Source organism: Diceros bicornis, chromosome 23, assembly GCF_020826845.1.
Source record: "Diceros bicornis minor isolate mBicDic1 chromosome 23, mDicBic1.mat.cur, whole genome shotgun sequence".
Classification (NCBI taxonomy): Eukaryota; Metazoa; Chordata; class Mammalia; order Perissodactyla; family Rhinocerotidae; genus Diceros; species Diceros bicornis.
Window position 1 is genome coordinate 5,453,127 of NC_080762.1, and position 18,921 is coordinate 5,472,047.

An 18,921-nucleotide genomic window follows, 5' to 3' on the forward strand; every position below is an offset into this window, starting at 1 on the left:
ACGGGGCGGGCCGAAGACGCGAGGCTAGGGAGGCTGGCATCACCCTATAAAGAAGACAGCTCCCCTGCATTCCCTCCTCTTGTTTTTGCACGCAGGGTGAGGCGTTCCCCCTCGGCACGTCAGGCCTCGAAGAACACCTGCTCTGCAATTTTGCTGGTCCCCCCATCCCTCAGCTTAGAATCAGAGGGGGCGGGACAGGGCTGTCACTCCGCTCCGCGGGCCAATGGGAGGGGAGGAGCCGCCTCCTTCCCAGGCGTATCGCGGGCATGCGCAGTGGGCGTCTGGACGCCACCGCCCATCAGCTGAGAGCTGTGGCTGCGGACTGTGGGTCCGGGGTCCAGCGGCCGGAGGCGGAGGAGGCAGCCAAGGAGGTCGGGGTAAGCGGGCGGGGGCGGGGGTCCCTGCGCCCCGGGGGCGCGCCGGCCCGGGGCTGCCGCGCCTCCTGGTGGGCGCGCGTGGTCAGGGGCCGCCGCCCTGCGCGGTGCGGCGGGCGCTGCCCGGCCCCGGGGCGCCCGCTCCCCTCGGCCCGGGCCGGCGCGGCGTGCCCCCGGGCCCGGCCGGCCCCCGCCTCCCCGCGCCCCGGGCCCCGCGGCCGCGCCCGCGCCGGGTGGGGCGGCGCCCAGCCCGCCCGGGCGGCTCGGGAGTCCAGCCTGCGCCGCGGGCTGACCTCTTCCTCTTTCTCGCTCGCCCGGGAGAAAAGTTCTCCCGCTGGAGGCGAACTGAAAATGCGGCGGCGAGGGCGCCCTGTGCGCTCGTTCCGAGCCTCGTTGTCGCCGTTTTCCTATTTGGCGTGATGACTGGGACACGCTGACTTGCTTTGATCCTCTCAGCTCCTGTCATTAATTGGTTTACATAAAGACCTTGACAGATATATAAAATATTTCCAGCTGCCCCCTCCCCCCTTGTTTTTTAGGTTGTTAGTTTCTTTAAATTCAAACAAAAAGAAAAAAAAAAAACATTGCCTTTCTGGTCAATTGCTGTATTTTTCTCTCTCGAGTGTCTTAGATTTGCTTGGCTCTTATATACATGCAGTAATTTTTGTTTAATTCAGATCAACGTATTCTGACTATAAATATATATAATTTAAACCTGGCACAGAATCTGGAAGAAAAGAAAATGCTTCTGAAATGCTCTGCGGTTCAGTAATGTTGGAGGTGGGCGTGTCTTCTGGGGGTGGCCTGAGCGATAACTGATGTGGTAAACTGTGTCTTGTGATGTGGACAAGCCTCTGCTTTGCAGGCCACTTTGAGAAGTGCGTCTGACTTGTGACCAGTTAAGAATTACGGTTTAGTTTCAAAGAAGATAATATAATACCGTATTAACTCAACATCTGTGTCATTTTTCCTCAGATATTTTACTTCTGCTCCCCATAACACAGTCAGTCCTAATTTTGGTTATGATCCCAAACTTTAGCCAAGTGCTGTGGGTGAAAAATAAATTCTATGAAACACCTGCAGTAAGTCTGAGTAAAGTTTGCCTCTGATTCCATTTAATTTGAAAGATTAGTGTGTGAAAGGGTGAAAAATAATCCTTAGTGTTGTGACCTAAACCCAAGTAGTAAATAGGTTAACGGATGGAGGAGCTGAGCTCAAGAATGCGGTTAGTGTAGTTATAGAGAATGCTGGTGTCCGGAGAGGGATCGCCATCACATTCACGGAACATCTGTGCACCCTGCACTGTGGATTCCACAAGATGACAGGGTTGTCTCTCTCGTGTCTGTATTCCAGAGGTGGGGTAGATAATAAACTGTATACTAACTAGATCGTTTTAAATGGTGATCAGTGCTATGGTGCAGTAAGTTAGAGAGATCAACAGAGAGTGGCGGGGTGGTGATCTCTCACTTCACATGGCAGTGGTCACGGAGGCTTTTCTAGCATGTGATGAGAGCTTGCTGGGGAAAAGAGCCAGTCACTGGGATCGTGGGAAGAGCCTTCTAGGGATAGGAAATAGCACCCAGCAAGGTCCCCAGGCAGCAATCGTCCTGGGACATCAGGATCTGAAAGAAGGCCCTGGAATTCAGTGTCTTAGAAATGGTCATATTTAGGGGCTAGCCTGGTGGTGGAGCAGTTAAGTTCACGTGCTCTGCTTCTGTAGCCCCTGGTTCACCGGTTCGGATCCTGGGTACGGACCTACTCAGTGCTCATCAAGCCACGCTGAGGCAGCGTACCGTATAGAAGAACTAGAAGGACATACAACTAGGATATGCAACTATGTACTGGGGCTTTGGGGAGAAAAAAAAAGGAAGAGGATTGGCAACAGATGTTAGCTCAGGGCTGATCTTCCTCAAAAAAAAAAAAAAAACCCTACCCCTCTGGGAACTTCACATTTTGGGGCACGGGGTGGATGGAAGTCTGTTGCTTTACGCTGGTGCTCACCATTAAGAAAGTGAAACTGTTTCTATTGCCCTAAGAGAGTGAGATTTCTTCAGGGAAATCTTCATGGGAAGATTCATGAGAATCTTAAGGATTCTGCATGTGTCCAGTAGTAACTGGGGGTGGTGTTTGACAGTCATGATTCCATGTTAAAATTCCCTTTGTTCTTTCATTTGTGCTCTTTAGAAAGTCTTGAGAGGACGCTCGTGAATACAGTCGATCCTCTGTATCCGAGTGTTCCGTATTTGCAAGTTCAACCAACCACGAATCGAAAGGCCTACATGGATGCGTTTGTGTGAACGTATACAGACTTCTTTTTCTTGTCATTATTCCCTAAACAATATAGCATAACAACTATTTACATAGCATTTACATTGTGTTAGGTATTATAGGTAATTTAGAGATGATTTAAAGTATATGGGAGGATGTGCAAATACTACACCATTTTGTATAAGGGACTTGAGCATCCCCAGATTTTGGTATCTGTGGGCTTTCTGGAACCAATCTCCCAAGGATACCAACAGAGGACAGTATTGCACTTTGATTCTCTTTTTGCTTCTTTCTCTTCATAGTGTTTATATATCTTCATAGAAAGGTAATTATTGAGATGTCTAGATGAGCACTGTTTAATAGAACTTTCTGCTATGATGGGAATGTTCTATACGTGAGCTGGCCAAGCCACTGGCCACACATGTGATATTTGAACACTTGATAGTGCAGGTATAGATAATGAGTTATTGTTATTCTGAGCAGTAAAACAAGGGATTCTGAATGGGCTTTCGGAAGTACTCAGCAAGAGAACTGTGGTGTGTATTAGCTCTGGCCTGGGTGCTGGAGACTGATGTGGGAAGCAGGCGCCAAAATAACTTGGTTGCTTAAGTCTCTATGCAAAGATAAACTTTTAAGTCAATTTGTAGGTAGCTGTCTGTCCATGTGTATATTTTTTTACAGTAAAGTTAGTCATTTGGCTCCTTTATTTCTCATATCTCATCATGAGAAGAGCCAGCCACTGTTGTACTTAGATATCACTGCTAGCAGAATGAGAGAGAAAGGAGTAAACTCTTCAGCTGTGTTACCTTGATCCATGTGGGTACTTATCCCAGGCCTGTTTCCTCATCTTTAGAATGGGTTTAGCAAAACTTGATACAGAGTCTGCAGAAAGATGGTAAATTTGGTTTTTCTAATTGAGTGGGCTCACCTGTCCTTAATTTTGTTGTACAGGGAAGCAGTGTGGTTTAGTGTTTTAAAAATATGGGCTCTAAGGTTTAGTTTCAAATTTTAGCTCTTTTCTTACATTAAGCAAGTTAGTTGTTCTCATTATGTCTCAGTGTCTTCATGTGAAAAATCAGAATAATAATTGTACCTACCTCATAGGCTTGTTGTAAGAATCAACTGAGAAAATAAATGTAAAAGTCCTAAGCCCAGTGCTTAGGAAATAGTAAGGTAGCCGTTGTTAATCTTGTTGAACTTGTGTGTATCTTTCTTTTCCATCATTTGCCTATTTCTTTTCTTCATTCAGCACTGAGCTGAGGTGACCATGGCTGTGCCCTTTCTCTAAGGAAATTCCAGCCAAAAATCCAACAGTAGTAGCTCTTTGGATGAATGGAGTCCAATTATGTCACCAGCAGGAACTTTCTCAAATTTAGTTGCTTGAATAAAGGGATGAGAAAAACTGGTAGTGTTTGTAGCTGATTGGTTGATTCTCTGAAGAGGAAAAAAGGGGATCTGGAAAGGAAATGGTGAGAAGGCTTAGACTAGGCTTGCGTGAGTTTTGAGTGTTAAGGGAGATGCCGAAATACTGAACTTGAAGTGTCAGGACTCAGTGATTCTATTATAGAGGGAGAGGGTAGGCCTCGACTGATAATGTGGTTGTGTGGCTCTGATGCAGGCGAGGTTGTCATGATCTGTTGGTGCTGGCCCTGCAGATGCAAGAGCAGATGGTACCTTTCCTCTGTGCACAGTGGAAAAGCTCTTGGTCCCTGGATGTGCATTATCTCATTTTGATCCTGGAAGCAGGCCCAAATGCTAAGTGTCTTGCCCACTATAGACATTTCCTGTTGCCAGTTCCACTGGCAGCTGAAAAGGCAGTTGGCGGGTTCCTGTAGTTTCGAAGACACTAAAGGGAGTTGAGTGTGACTTGGAGACTTGGATGTAAGACTCATTTGTCTATTAGGCGTATTTGTGTATATGGATGGGGAAGTCCCCCTAAGAGAGTACATAAGTAAGAAAAAGGAACATTTCCTCATTCAGTGTGTTTGTGTTGGCTGTGAGCCAGTTTTTCTAGAGATCTGGTTGATAAAGGGAAAGGAGAAAGAAAAATGTTGTTGAGCGGGGAGAAAATAGGCTATATCCATGCCGTGGGGTATTATTTGGTAGTGAAAAGGAATGAAGTATTGATACATGCTACAACGTGGATGGACCTTGAAAACATGCTAAGAGAAAGAAGTCAGTCGCAAAAGAACACATACTGTATGATTCCGTTTGTATGACATGTACAGAATAGGCAAACCTATAAAGACAGAAAGTAGATTAGTGGTTGCCTACAGCTGGGGAGGTTGGAGTGACTGCTAATGGGTATGGGCTTTATTTTGGGGACAATGAAATGTTCTAAAAGTGATGTGGTGATGGTTGCACAACTTCGTGAATATTTTAAAACACCATTGGATTGTACACTTCAAATGAGTGAATTGTATGGTATGTGAATTATATCTCAATAAAGCTCTTAATGAAAAAAAAAAAAGATGCAGAATTTAAAGATCCAGTTGGTGGTTTACAGGATGCTTGGGATAGTTTTGGTCTCATTGAATCCCCAGATTCAGTCTTGTTCTCTCTAGGCCCCAGCTCTTCAGGTGGCTGCAGGCCCAAGTCCAGGGTGACCCAGAAGAGAGTTTATTCCTGCCGCCCTGCTGCAGTGGTTCAGCTGTCTGAGTTGAGGTCTGAATTTACCCTTTTATGAAATTGGTTTTGGGTCTATCTCTAGGACTTGGTGAGATCCGAAGGGCCCAGAGTAGATAAATGGGACCTGTAGATCAACGAAAGAGAATGGAGAGCATCTAAAAGCTCCCAGGAATTCCAGGGTGGCCACACATGTTCCACAGTGCACCAGAGTTTCAGGCATGGAGCCAGTTCTTTTCTACCCGCCTCAACAGTTCAGCCCTTGTACTTCCTGCCAGTACTGACCCTTAGAACAAAGACACCTATTTCCTTGTTGCCTCTTCTCCTCTACCAGAAATCTCCGGTAGTTTCTTATTGCAACATAGCAAACTAAACCCAGCATCCAGGGCCGGCCCTCTTCTGTGATATGAGTTTGGTAGCAAGCATGGGTAGCTTTGGAACCAGGACCCTGGGACTGAATCCTTCCTGCACCTGGTGGGTGAGTTGGGTTACCTTTCCAGTTACTTAATCTTAAAAAGCCACAGTTTGCTCCTCATTAAAACAAGGTTTGTTTGCTACTACCTACTTTAAGGGGGGAAATTAGACATTGTATGTGAAGTGCTCTTCATTTCACAGATGTATAATAAATATTAGCTCATTCCTCTCTCTCCCTTTCTAAGTTGTCTCCGTCTTGTCCAAGCCGTGGGTCATCTGACCCCGGGCTGGCCAGGAACCTCCCCTTCCTGTGGTAAATGACACGCTGCGGTTGCCCCATCCACGTGTTCTGCGTCTGTCTGCCCCAGGCTTCACATCTTTGCCTCTGTTGTTTCCTAGACCAGTCATACCCAGGTAGCCAGATCTTGCATTTCTGTTTCATAAATTCTTTCTAGAAAAGGGCAGCAGTGATGTTTCCTTTTTGTAGTTCCCATCACCTTTGTCTAGCACATGACCTTTTATTGATTTGTACTGCTATTGTTGTTTTACATTTTTAACTATCCTTTCTCCTAAATGACAAACTTGATTTGAGCAGATACTTTATCTCTGCTGTTTTGTTTGTTTCCTTGCAACTCCCAAGTGCTCAGTTTTGTGCTAGGCGTGTCACAGACTCTTAGTGGAGAGTCAGCTTACAAATCGACTGCCTGCAACTTTGCGACATTCAGTGCACGCGCAGTGAGGAGTGTAGGAGTGTTGAAGTCTTTGCTGTGCACAGTCCTGGGCTCAGGAACACCCCTTCTCATTCTTCTTTCCAAACCCTGAGTGGTGTGGTGTGGAGTGAAGAAGAAAAGAACTTCATCTTACCTCCTTCCTGGAGCGTTACCCCAGCTTTGCTTCCTATCTTAAGACGCTGGCTTCTGGGAGAGGGGAGCTGTTCTTGCACTGTAGGGATTGTGTGTGATGAGCATTTTACAGGCCATTCCTTTTTTTCTCGCTTGTCGGCTCTACTCTCTCAAATTTGACCTTCTTTCCCATTAAACTTAGAGACCCGTTAGTCGTATGTTCCTGAGCTCCTCCTGTGTGTGTTAAATTAGATATAATGAAATTTCTGAGGATAGTTTGATGTCTCTGTTCCGTTTAGTAAATATTTAAATACCTGTTCTGGTGCCAGCCCAGTGGCATAGTGGTTAAGTTCACGCCCTCTGCTTCGGCGACCCAGGGTTCGCAGGTTTGGATCCTGGGTGCAGACCTCTGCACCACTTATCAAGCCATGCTGTGGCAGGTGTCCCACATGTAAAGTAGAGGAAGGTGGGCAGGGATATTAGCCCAAGGCTAGTCTTCCTCAAGCAAAAAGAGGAGGATTGGCAACAGATGTTAGCTCAGGGCTAATCTTCCTCACCATAAGTAAATAAGTAAATAAATACCTGTTCTGTGCCAGAAGTTATTTTAAATGTTGGAGAAAGAAAGATAAATAGCATGTGGGCCCTGCCTTGTGTTTGCTTGCAGTTTAGTTAAGGAGAAAGTATATAAACAATTAACATTATGCACAGAAAAGGGACTTAATAACTCATCCTTAGATCATAGAAGTTCTCAAAGGGAATGTACAATTTGAATCTTATTTTATTTTTTTTTATAATTTTATTTATTTTTTCCCCACAGCCCCAGTAGATAGTTGTATGTCATAGCTACATATCCTTCTAGTTGCTGTATGTAGGACGCGGCCTCAGCATGGCCGGAGAAGCGGTGCGTCGGTGCGCGCCTGGGATCTGAACCCGGGCTGCCAGCAGCAGAGCGTGCACACTTAACCGCTAAGCCACGGGGCCGGCCCTGAATCTTATTTTAATTTTTTAAAAAGTTTAACATGACTCTGTCCTTTAAAGTCCAGTTTTTTTGTACAGACATGAGAGTTCTACTGTTTGATGTGTTCCTTTGCTAGATTTCAACCCTGTTAGGTTAATCAGAATTGTACTTGTAACCTCCCAGCTTGATAATTTGGAAAATGTAAGCCAATAACTTTAAAAATACAATTCTGTGACTTTTCTTTTATACTATTTAGGTGACTGCTTAGAAAACTGCACAGCCACCAACAGCTGATGAAATTCGTGAACAAGCACATCGACCATGTCTTACACTCCAGGAATAGGTGGTGACCCTGCCCAGCTGGCCCAGAGAATCTCATCCAACATCCAGAAGATCACACAATGTTGTGAGTTGAGTTTTAAATTGACTTCACTGGTTGTTTTCAATTTTTAACTGAACTTGGCGGGACTTCCTAAAAGGACAACTCTAGTGATTAAGAGAGGGAGGATATTCCTCTAAGAAGAGATTTTAGAAGGTTAGAACTCTTTAGAATGAATATAAGAAATAATTATATTAGAGGAGATAACACATTGCATTTTTCTGTAGAGTAAATAATATGCATAATTTCATTAATGAAATAAAGATTTAAAAGGATAGATACTTAAATTTGCTTTCAAACGATCTGGTTCTAGATGAGATTAATGAGACTTGACAAGATCTCATAGGTTTGGAACTGGGGAACACTAAGCACTTAAGCAAGAGCTTAAGGGACATATGTTTATTAAAAATAAAATCTGACTGGATATGGTTTAGGTTAGTTTTGTAAAGGGTAAATACGTGATACGTTATTCAGAAGCAAGGCAGAACTAAGGAGGAGGGCTTTTAATCTACTGAGGCAGGTACAGAAGATAACTACCTGGATTCCCCACAAATTATCCTTTGCTACACCTGTGAAAGACAGAATACTAGTAGACTGATCCAGTGTGGCATTTTATTAGAAATTATTACTCCTCAGAATATATATAAGAAAAAATCACTAGCAGATTTGGCCTATAGATTTTGTTTTGTTCCTCAGTCACAGCTAATCACTTACCTAGATCATTCTGGTCATCTTGCTGTCAGTATTTTGGCCCTCTGGCTTTACCTGAACTCTTTCAAAGCGTGGTAATACAGTTTTATTTGCCAGCCTGCTTTGTTAAGGCTATGCCTTCACTAGAATGTGTTCACACGCTGCTGAAATAAAGAATGTTTTCAGATGACCAAACTCTGTTTCCTTATCTAATCATTAACTTCCCAACAGTTGTTACTCTACCTGAATGATTTAAATGAAATGTCAGTGTGTTTTGGAGGAAAAGGGAGTAAAATTAGATAATAGATGGTTCTAAAAAAGTGCCCCTGTGAACAGCTATGTAAAACACCACTTATTCTGATGTGGGATAGTTCTTGTTTTCTTCAGCTATGCTTAGAGGAGCAAGGAAGTGAATGACCTGGAGGTCTCGTGTTGTCCACAGCAGGGACTACAGGAGTGGTACGTCAAGGATGGGACATCAGGGGACATCAGGGATGTTCCATTTTGTCCCGGAGCACCAGCATAGGCTCTGCCTTGCCCTTCTGGCTTCAGATCTATTCTAATAGTAGCCGTAGAAGAGCCTCTTCTTTTTATGGCTCCCTTGCTGCTGATTAAGAAGTCCTGGTCTGCCTCAGGCTACCTGTGTGAAAATGAAGAGAGTTTATAATTTTAATATACATGTGTGGAAAATCAAGACCTTTATGCAAAAAAAGGAGGCCGAGAGGCCTTCCTCCAAAGAATAGGGCAGGTATCCTGAGTTGGGAAAGGTAAATGGGGTCAGGAATTCTGGGAAGAAGATGAGGAGTGACTGTAATGTACTCGGATGATGGAGGCAGTAAGCACTTGGTGGTATGAAAGACACATGGATTGGAGATTGAGTGTGAGCTTGAAGTGGAAGGAGGTAGGAGTTCACTTACAGCAGGTCGTGCTCCCTGAGAAAGAGATCAGTGGGTCCAACCAGATGAGAAGTGATAAATCCGGCCGGAGTTGCATATTCGTGGCGTAGTTGATAGTTAAGTATGCGACTACATTGCATTTTGGGACAGTCTTGAAGTGTGTGGGAGGGTGGCGTTGAGACTCACGACTGTGCCTTGGGGAGAGTTGTTGAGAAGACCGGGACTGTTGAGAAGATTGGAACTGTTGAGGACTGTTCAGCCAGGAGACGGACGGTACAGTCACCACCTTCAGATACTTGAAGCACTGTCTTGTGTAAAACAAGACAAGTATTCTGCATGATCATAAATGCTTCCATAAATGAACAGAAGCTGCAGTAGTCAGACGTAAACTTGAGGGGGAACAAGGGCTTTTGAATAATCCAAGTTGTTCAGAATGGGGTTGGGTACCTCAGGAGGAGTGTGATCCTTGCTCCTTAGTGACCAGCATACGGTGGTCAGCTGTTTCTCAGGTCTGTTATTAAGAGTTTTAAACACTGGAATAATGGTTCAGACGAAGTGACTTTTAATTTTGGTATTCTCACTTTATTCATTCATCAAATAATTTGTTGAACACCTGCTCCTTGCTAGTCACTGTTCCAGATCCTGGGGGTCTAGCAGTGAACAATATTCACAAGGCGTTGCTCTCGTGTAGTTTATAGTGTAAGGAGAAACAGAGTGTAAAAAAGACCTTAAATTAATGAACAACGTAATTTCCAATGAAAAAATAAGAGTTATGTGAGAGCAGGTGACTAGGGGGATGCTGCCTTAGCCTTGATGTTCCCTGAGTGAGGATGAAAAGGGGTTGGTAGTGAGGAAATACTGGGAAAGAGCATTTAGGTGGAGGCCACAGCTGGTATTAAAAAAAGCAGTTGAGGCAAGAGTGTCAGGAATGAAATCAGAGAGGAGCTGGGCAGGTCACCTAGAACCTTGGAGGCCACGTAGGGAGTTTAGATTTCATTCTAAGAGACAGAGAAGACACAGTCAGATCTGTGCTTTGACAAGATCACTTGGCTGCTGCTTAGAAAATAGACTTTGGGAAATCGAAGGGGGACACGTTGGCCATCACAGGAGTCTGATGAGAAAGATATTGGCTTCCCCAGGGTGGTAGCAGTGGGGACAGAGAGAAGTGAGGGATGTACTGGGGAGGCAGAGCCAGCAGGACTTGCTGATGAGTGTGGGTGGGGTGAGAGGGAAAGAGAGGAGTCCAGGATGAGTGCCTGGTTTTTGCGTTGAGCAGCCAAGTGGATGGTGGTGAGTATGAACTGAGGTGGGAAGGACTAGAGTTTGGAAGAAGTGGGGAGAGTTTTTGTTTTGGCTAAGTAAATTTCAAGATGTTTTTTAAACACCTAAGTGGCGATGTCAAACATCTAGTTTAGATATATGAATTTGGAGGTCAGAGTGTCATCAGAGTATAAATGGTATTTAAAACCGTAGGTCTAAAATAGTCACAAAGGAGTGAGTAAAGGGAAGAGGGCTGGAGCATTAAAAAATGTAGAAGTCGGGGCCAGCTTGGTGGTGTAGTAGTTAAGTTCGCGTGCTCCTCTTTGGCAGCCTGGGGTTTGCCGGTTCACATCCTGGTCACGGACCTACGCACTGTTCATCAAGCCATGCTGAGGTGGTGTCCCACATAGAGCAACTAGAAGGATGTACAGCTATGACATACTACTATCTACTGGGGCTTTGGGGAGAAGAAAGGAAAAAAAAAAGGAGGAAGATTGGCAGCAGATGTTAGCTCAGGCCAATCTTCCTCAAAAAAAAAAAAAAATAGATGTCAGGGAGGCAAGGAAAAAGCAGCATAAAGAATCAGAGAAGAACTGCCAGTGGGTTAAGAGGAAAATCAGAATATGATAGGTTCCAGAAATCAAAAAACGAGTGTTTCAAGAATGAGTGAGTCATCTTCTGTGTCTAATGCTGCCGAGAGGCTGAGTAACATAAAAGCAGAGACTTGGATCTGGCCATATGATGACTTTGAAAAGAACGGTCTCATGTCCGTGTTCCAAATATAGATGGAGGAAGAGAGAGAGAAGACCTGCCTCTTGCATTTGAAGAGACTTCCCAAATCCTACTCACCTCTGCTTATGTTATTGACCAGAACTTAGACAGAATCATCTGTCTACGCTTAGCTGCTTGGAAGGCTGAAAACGTCCTTGAGCTGTGTTGCAATGTGGTCACTAAAATTGGGCACTGCTCCATTTGAGAGAGAAGGGGAGAATCAATATTTATTAGGCAACTAGCAGATTCTACCATGGAAGTAGAAAGAGTGTCAAAGAAAGGCTTGCATTTTTCCACTACAAATGGGAGAGTCTAGTGAGAGTATAATTGCAAAAGAAATGTGTTTGGAGGCGAGAGGAGAAGGGGAATGGATCACTAACAACTGGTTCACCTTTGGTCCACTGTACATGGTCAAGGCAGAGTGTGGTGTGGACAGTAAGTGTGGTGGGCGAAGCTGGGGAGAGTTCTTGTTGGAGTGGGTCTACTTTTAAACAAAATAGGAGACAAAGGCATCGGATAGAGAATGGACTCCTGTAGAAAGAGAAAATGGACTACCTGTAGTTTTGACAATCTAGAGAGTGGATGTACCAGGGAAGTAGAGAAGGGTTGTGTGGCAGGTTGAGTACTCATTTGAGATTCGAGGGCATGAATTTAGTGAAACCAGTCATCACTGTGTGTTTTTTCTGATTCTGAGATTCAATACCTAAATGATTTAGATAGAGTAACTTATGGTAAGGCACCATCCGGTGTATGTTACTGATGAGGGCTGTGCAGAAATCACGTGGATGTGAAAGACAGAAGTGTGAAATTTCAGTTCACTTTTTTTCCCATCCGGTAATGCTAATAATACTGGATGTGATTGAATAATATGGTACTTGGCACCACATTTAGGTGCTTCTCTTCACACTACATTTACATCTTTTGAATTTGTGTCAGTACAAATGACCTAGTTTTACAAAAGAAATCTAAAGAGAAGGTGCTGTAAGGTATTACCCTTGTAGTCAGAAGATGTGCATCTGTTCAGCTATACTCAAGTCTTCCTGAGCACTGCGGTGGGGAAAGCTCATTTTCATATTAGGTTTGATTAAGATCAGTGAAAACTTGTAAAATATTGAGTCGGGTGGTTTAGTTTATACCAAAAAAGAAAATAGCAACCAAAAAGACTTTTGGTTCTTGGAGGAACCTAAGAATAACATTTAGTAGGGTAGAATTTTGAGGCTTTTTTAAATAGTATACTCTGGTAGCTCCATTTTGCAAAAAATAGGATAGATGAAACAAAATGTTTTTAAACGTGTATTTTTTTTTCCCATTAAACTCCTTTTTGTTTAAAATAGTCTGTAGTCTTATTGATTTGCTTTACTAGTGAAGTATTTAAACCATGTTGCAATAATATAATTTATATTAAATATAAAATATTTGTTGTAAATACTTAGACATAGAATTATATTAAAATAATATAACCTTTTAAGAATAAATAATAAACAGGTATAACAAATTGGACTTTATTAGGAATTTCTTGGTGGAGCATTTAAAATGATTAAGAACATATTTTTATCCTATGGGGGAAAGTGTCTGTTGACTCTGTAACAGAGTCAGCAAGTTATTTGTGCCTCCAATGCCCCCTCCTTTGCCCGTGGCGCAGACGGGATTCTCTGTCGCTGTCCTTACCATGGCATGAAGTCTTTCTCAACCCAGTGCTCCAGGCAGTCATTCCCAGTAGACTAGAGTTAGCGTGCAAATAAAACCACTTGTTATCCCAGCTCTAGAAGATCATAATGCATCAGAGATGCTCAGATTTAGTTCTCAAGCTTTGGATCGAGACGTTCAAAAGTAACATTTTTATTAGCAGTATCTGGAAATGAGATATCCACCCATTTACCTTTTATCATCTGTCTGTATTTTCTTTGAGACAAACTCCTATCTGTGATGTATAGCACAAGGGTAAGCAAGCCTTTGTGGGTTCAAAAAGCTGAGCCTTTTATGTAAGGTAAACCAGAGTAGGATATTCACAGGGGCCATTCCTCCTTGCACAAACACAAACCATATAGAAGAATGTATTCAGGACACACAACTCATGTTTTTGAAAGAAGCAGAATAAATATATTGAAATCCATCACATAATTAAAGATTGAGGTTTTTTTAAACTTTAAAAAAAATAGAAGTATAATATATATCTTGAGTAGTACAGCAATTATTAGTGTATCGCCCAATGAATAATCTATTACAACACGACACATGTCAAGGAGAAGAACGTCACCAGTCCCCTGAAGACCTTCTCATGCTTATATCCCCTCCATGCTCTCCAAAGATAACCAGTGTCCTGGTTAATTTTTCTAGTTTTTTTACCTTTAATAAGATTAAGGAATATGTTTTATGTTGAACTTCTTTCTCCCATTATGTTTGTGCAATTCATCCATGTTGTTGCATTAGCTCAGGTCATTTATTTTCATTACTGAATACTATTCCATATTCAAACATACCACAGTCTATTTTTTCTCCTGTTGGTAGACACTTGGAGTGTTTCCATTTTTTTGCTTTTTTTTTTTTATTATGAACAACACTTCTCTGAACATTCTTATACATTCTTTTGTTGCACGTGTGCACCTAGGAATTGGGTTCCTGCGTCACAGGATATGTGTATGCCCAGCTGTGGTGTAGATACAGCCAAACAGTTACCTAAAGTAGTTGTACTGGGTTGTCCTTCCACCAGCCAGTCTATCAGTTTATTGCTCCAAATCCTTGCCAATATTTGGCATTTACAGTCTTTTAAATTTTACCCATTTTAGCCAGAGTTGTATCTCGTTGAGATTTATATTGTAATTCCCTGATTAGAATTAGACTTTTCAGAATGTCACTAAGTTCGGAAAATCAGTGAGACAATAGGAAAAGTTTCTAATTAGGCAAGCTGTATATGTGTGCATGCACATTTCCCAAAATCAGATCCAAATGGCAGTGTGACCTTGAGTAAGCTATTTCACTTTCCAGGATATGATTTTCTTATATATATTTCCTGTGGGCTGGATTATAGTCTTTTCTAACTTTAACAGGCTATATAATTCTAACCCAAATTTTAAAGAATCCTGAAAGATCTTCTAACATACACAGGGTTATTCTCTTTGTTAAGAGACCAATTGCCATATCTGGACCCGCAATGCGTACTTTAAAATCTCGTAGTAGAAACAGTCATTCACAAGACCAGCTAGGGTTCCACTGAGACATGCATTATTCCTAAGCATCAGGAGATGGGCGAGTTGCAGTCACAAGGGATTGCGGTGTGAATCATGTCAGAATTAACTAAAAACTAAGTTATGAATTGAAGAAAATTGATAAATAGAAGTGACAACACCTGACCATGAAACATAGTCCTTGAGGTAAAATTTTCCCATATGGACATATTATAGTGAGTCTTACCACCAGTGCTAATGAGAATTCTGGCATTTGAATTTTTTTTAAAGGATTATCTGAAAGAGGAAGATAGAGGCTAAAAGTTAGCCTTTGGAGAATGAACAAAATAGATCCATTGGTAACATAAGATATACTCATCTGGATTTATGAGTGCAGAAGGTATCTGCTAAAATATGCGTAATTTATCACATGGGCTTATGTGTGTGTGTTTCCCAGAAGATTTGGAAAGGCAGAACTTTCTAAGGAGGCACAAAACGTGTGAACTTTTAAGCCCACGTTATAAAGGTTAAGAGAAGGTAACTGAAAGTGTTTATGTTGAATCTTCAGTGTTTCATTTTTTATCATTTATCTCCTGTAGATTAAAGCTGTTAATTCAACACAGGCTCGTTTAGAGTTGAAAAAAATATTATTGGTTTCTCCGTGTTGTAATTAGCTTCTCATTTTGTGTGTGTACTTCTCGTTCATTAAGAAGGAGTGGTGCTTGGCTCCTGTCCCCATGAGGTTCCTGGGACTTTGAGATGAAGTGAAGTCTGTGTGAAAGGGTGAGCCCCTTTGTGACTTCTGAAAACGAATACAGTTCCTTTACTGCGAGTCTGATGGAGGGGACGCTTGTTTTTGCATCTGAACGCATGACTGCACTAAAGGGAAGCTCATTTCGCCCAGGTCTCTTTTTTGGTGCCGGGGCACGCTTGTCTTGAAAACAGCTGCAGTGCTGAGAAGGTAGTGAAGTTACTGGAACTGTGTATTAACCCAGGAATTGGGGATGTTTCTCTTTTTTCTGAGGTGGTCTTTGGATGGGCATGGTGGATGGGAAGGCAGTTTATAGAGGAAAAGGAGTTGCAAATGTGTTTTCTCTCTTCTAAAATGCCGTTTCATGTATCTACTTGTGACATCACCTGTCTGAGAATATTTGGTTGGGTTTTTTCCCCTTGAAGAGAAAGACTTCAGGAGCTTCGGTTTCACTGTTGCGATTTTCTTCCTGCCTGAGGTATTGACATAGGATGGAGAGGGGTATGGAAGTGAATGTCTTATCTGGGCGGGCTTGAGCAGAGAGCGACAGCTTTTTCTCCTCTCTGGTGACTTTTCCTGCATGACCAACCATGAGTGCTGTTTATCACTGAGTGTGAGTGAACTCTTTTTGTTTGTTTTATGAACTAAAACCAGAAGATAGGCTCCAGGGTGCCTCAGGGAGCTTTATCACATGCTCCTCCTGTGTGTGAACCATCCCCCTGCCTCTGCCCTGAACATGGACTTTCTTACCTTAGGTTCCAACCCCAAGCCCTAGCACTATGAGTCTTCACCCCCATAGTCAATCTAAGTCCAAGTCCTCTTGGTTCTACCTGCCGTATTTGTCCATTTCTCTCCATCTCTGCTTTCACCACCCAGGTCCAAGCCACCATATTTCGCCTTTGCCTGACTGCAGCCTCCACATTGTTCCCCCTGCTTCCATCCCTGCCTATCCACAGCCTGTTCCCCACACAGTAGCCAAGTGAACTTTGAAAACTATAAATCAGATCACGTCATCCCACAGCTTGAAACTACAGTGACTTCTGGTGGCACTTAGAGTCCAATACAGATCCCTACCATGCCCCACAGCATCCTCTAGGATCTGATCCCTGCCCCCATTTGCCATCTCCTGCCACTCTCCCCCTTGTAGCTGCAGCATTCCAGCCACATTGGCCTTCTTTCTGCTTCTTGAACAGTTGAGTTCATTCTTACCTCAGGGCCTTTGCACTTTCTCTTCCTCTGCTTCAGAGATCTTCCAGATCTTCGCATGATTGACTCCTTCTGGGCATTCAAGTCTCAGCCCAAAGGTCACTTCCTTAGAGATGTCTTCTCTGACCCATCACTTTGCTTCCTCCAGTCATTCTTTTTCTCGTTAACCTGTTTTGTTTTTATAATGCCTTTTATCAGTAAGTTAAACTACTAAAATTACTTATTTTTTTCATTCCCTACTAAAATGTCGGCTCCCTGAGAGAAAGGGCTTAATATGTCTTGTTCACAGCTCTGTCTGTACTAATGAGTCAGCCGTCAGTAAAATTGAAATGAATGACCTCAAACAGGTTACTCAGTGTGTCTAAACTACATTTCACTATTTTCAAAAGGTAGGGATAAGTGTGCCTAGAATGTAGGAGCCGTTGGGTAAATGTTCATTTCTTTCCTCTCCTTTGACCTCATGGCCGCGATCTCCTCTCACTCACTTGGTAATAAGATGCTGGCTTGTGGGGATTTTTTGTATTTCATCTTTTAGTCTTTCTGTTTTTTTCTAAGTGCCAACATTTTTTTCCCTTACCCGCTCTATAATCTCTTCTACGGCTGGGGATCAGTCTTTATGCATAATTATGTTCCTCAAGGGCTTTGCATACAGAAGCTGTTAAGGATTTGTTTTTTGACAAAGGTTAGAACAGAAAATTTCAGAAAAGGGAATTTTGTGATTCCAAGATGTGACACTGGAAGGAAGGAAGACAGTTTAATAAGGTGGGAAGCCCTCAGATATCCTGACTGCCATGTAAAATTACCTTAATGAAGAAGAAACAAGGGTACAGAGAAGTCTTAAAGGAAAGGTGCATTACCTTCCTGTAAGCTTGGTCCTTAAAAAGAAACAGTTATTAAATGTGAATGATGGAGTGAGAAAGGTAAAGAAATCAAACTACGATACGTTGATGCATTCGGCATTTTGAAACTACTGGGGACACTTCACCTAGCGGGGAGCTAGGATTGCTGCTTCCTCTAGTTGAAGGGTTGTCAGTTGGAAGAAGGTCTCCCTTCATTCTGTGTGGAGTTAAGGAGTACAATAAGCGACAGTAGAAGGAAGTTAGAATGGTCATGAGTGGTCCTTCCAGCGTGGCTCTCTGAGGATGCTGTGGACTGGTACAAGTTACTCATTTATAGAGATGTTTGAGCTTAGATTGAACATACTCAACAGGTATGGTAATTCATTCATGAATACTTTTTTTCACTTTCCCCTCACGTAAGCTCTGTGAAGGTGCTTGTTATGGACTGAATTGTGCCCTACCCCCTGCGAAATTCATATGTTGAAGCCCTAACTCTCAATGTGACTGTATTTGGGGATGGGACCTTATAGAGGTAATTAAGGTTAAAAGAGGCCGTAAGGGTGGGGTCCTAATCCTCTATGACTAGTGTCTATATAAGAAAAGGAGGAGACACCAGGAATGCACAGGCACAGAGAAAAGGCCACGTGGGGACACAGCGAGAAGGAGGCCAAGCCAAGGAGAGAGGCCTCAGGAGAAACCAGCCCTGCTGGCAGCTCGACCTGAGACTTGCAGCCTCCATCCACAACTGGGAGAAAATAAAATTCTATTGTTAAGCCACGCCGTCTGTGGTGTTTGGTTATGGCAGCCCTAACAGACCAGTACAGTCCGCATTCCCTGGCGTGTTGTCCTGGGATTTAAAATTACGGGAAACCCAGATAACGCTGAAGTTTGCTTTTAAACCCCGAGATTCTACACTTTGTTGTAACTTAGTGTATTTCAAAAAGTAATGTGCATCACTGTGCTTTGGAAGTTGTTATTGATCACATGATATAGAATGAGAAGAGATACTAACTTTTGGGACTTTAATGAAAAACTCAGCATTCCAAAGGATGTTTCCATTTGCTAAATAACACATTAATCAGAATAGTTGAATATGGAAATACCTGTATTAAACATGCATTCGCTATAACATTTGCTTCTATTTGAAGCCATTACTGATAATCGTTATAAAGGTAAGCCAAGACTGATAATGTGACATCAGTTGAATTTCAGTGCTTTTCTACCAAAATTGCTTGCCTGTTAGAGTGTTTCTCCTCACTGGCAACGTAAGGAAAACAGCTTTGAAGTCAATTTGCATACTCTTGTTTAATAATAAATCTAAACAGCTACAGAAGTATTTACACATTAATTATATTCTTTCTTTTTTTTATGAAAATGAGATCATACTCTACATATTTTTTTGCTGCTTGCTTTTTCTCTTTTCTATATTGGCTGCATAGTTTTCCCTTACATGAATGTGCCGTACGTCATTTAACCAGGCCTCT

At 42.7% G+C, this 18,921-nt stretch overlaps 1 protein-coding gene across 4 annotated transcripts in view; it reads left to right on the forward strand.

Moving 5' to 3' along the window:
* The first annotated feature begins 287 nt into the window (after window positions 1–287).
* STX7 (syntaxin 7) overlaps window positions 288–18,921 on the forward strand; it is a 48,543-nt gene continuing 29,909 nt past the window's right edge. For 3 of the 4 annotated variants that reach the window (XM_058566252.1, XM_058566254.1, XM_058566255.1), the window contains exons 1-2: window positions 288–377; window positions 7,738–7,887. In XM_058566252.1, the coding sequence (XP_058422235.1) occupies window positions 7,803–7,887 (85 nt within the window). In that variant the 5' untranslated portion in view covers window positions 288–377; window positions 7,738–7,802. Of the gene's footprint in view, window positions 378–5,206; window positions 5,307–7,737; window positions 7,888–18,921 lie in introns of those variants that run through there. The other variant, XM_058566253.1, reaches the window with a different exon arrangement.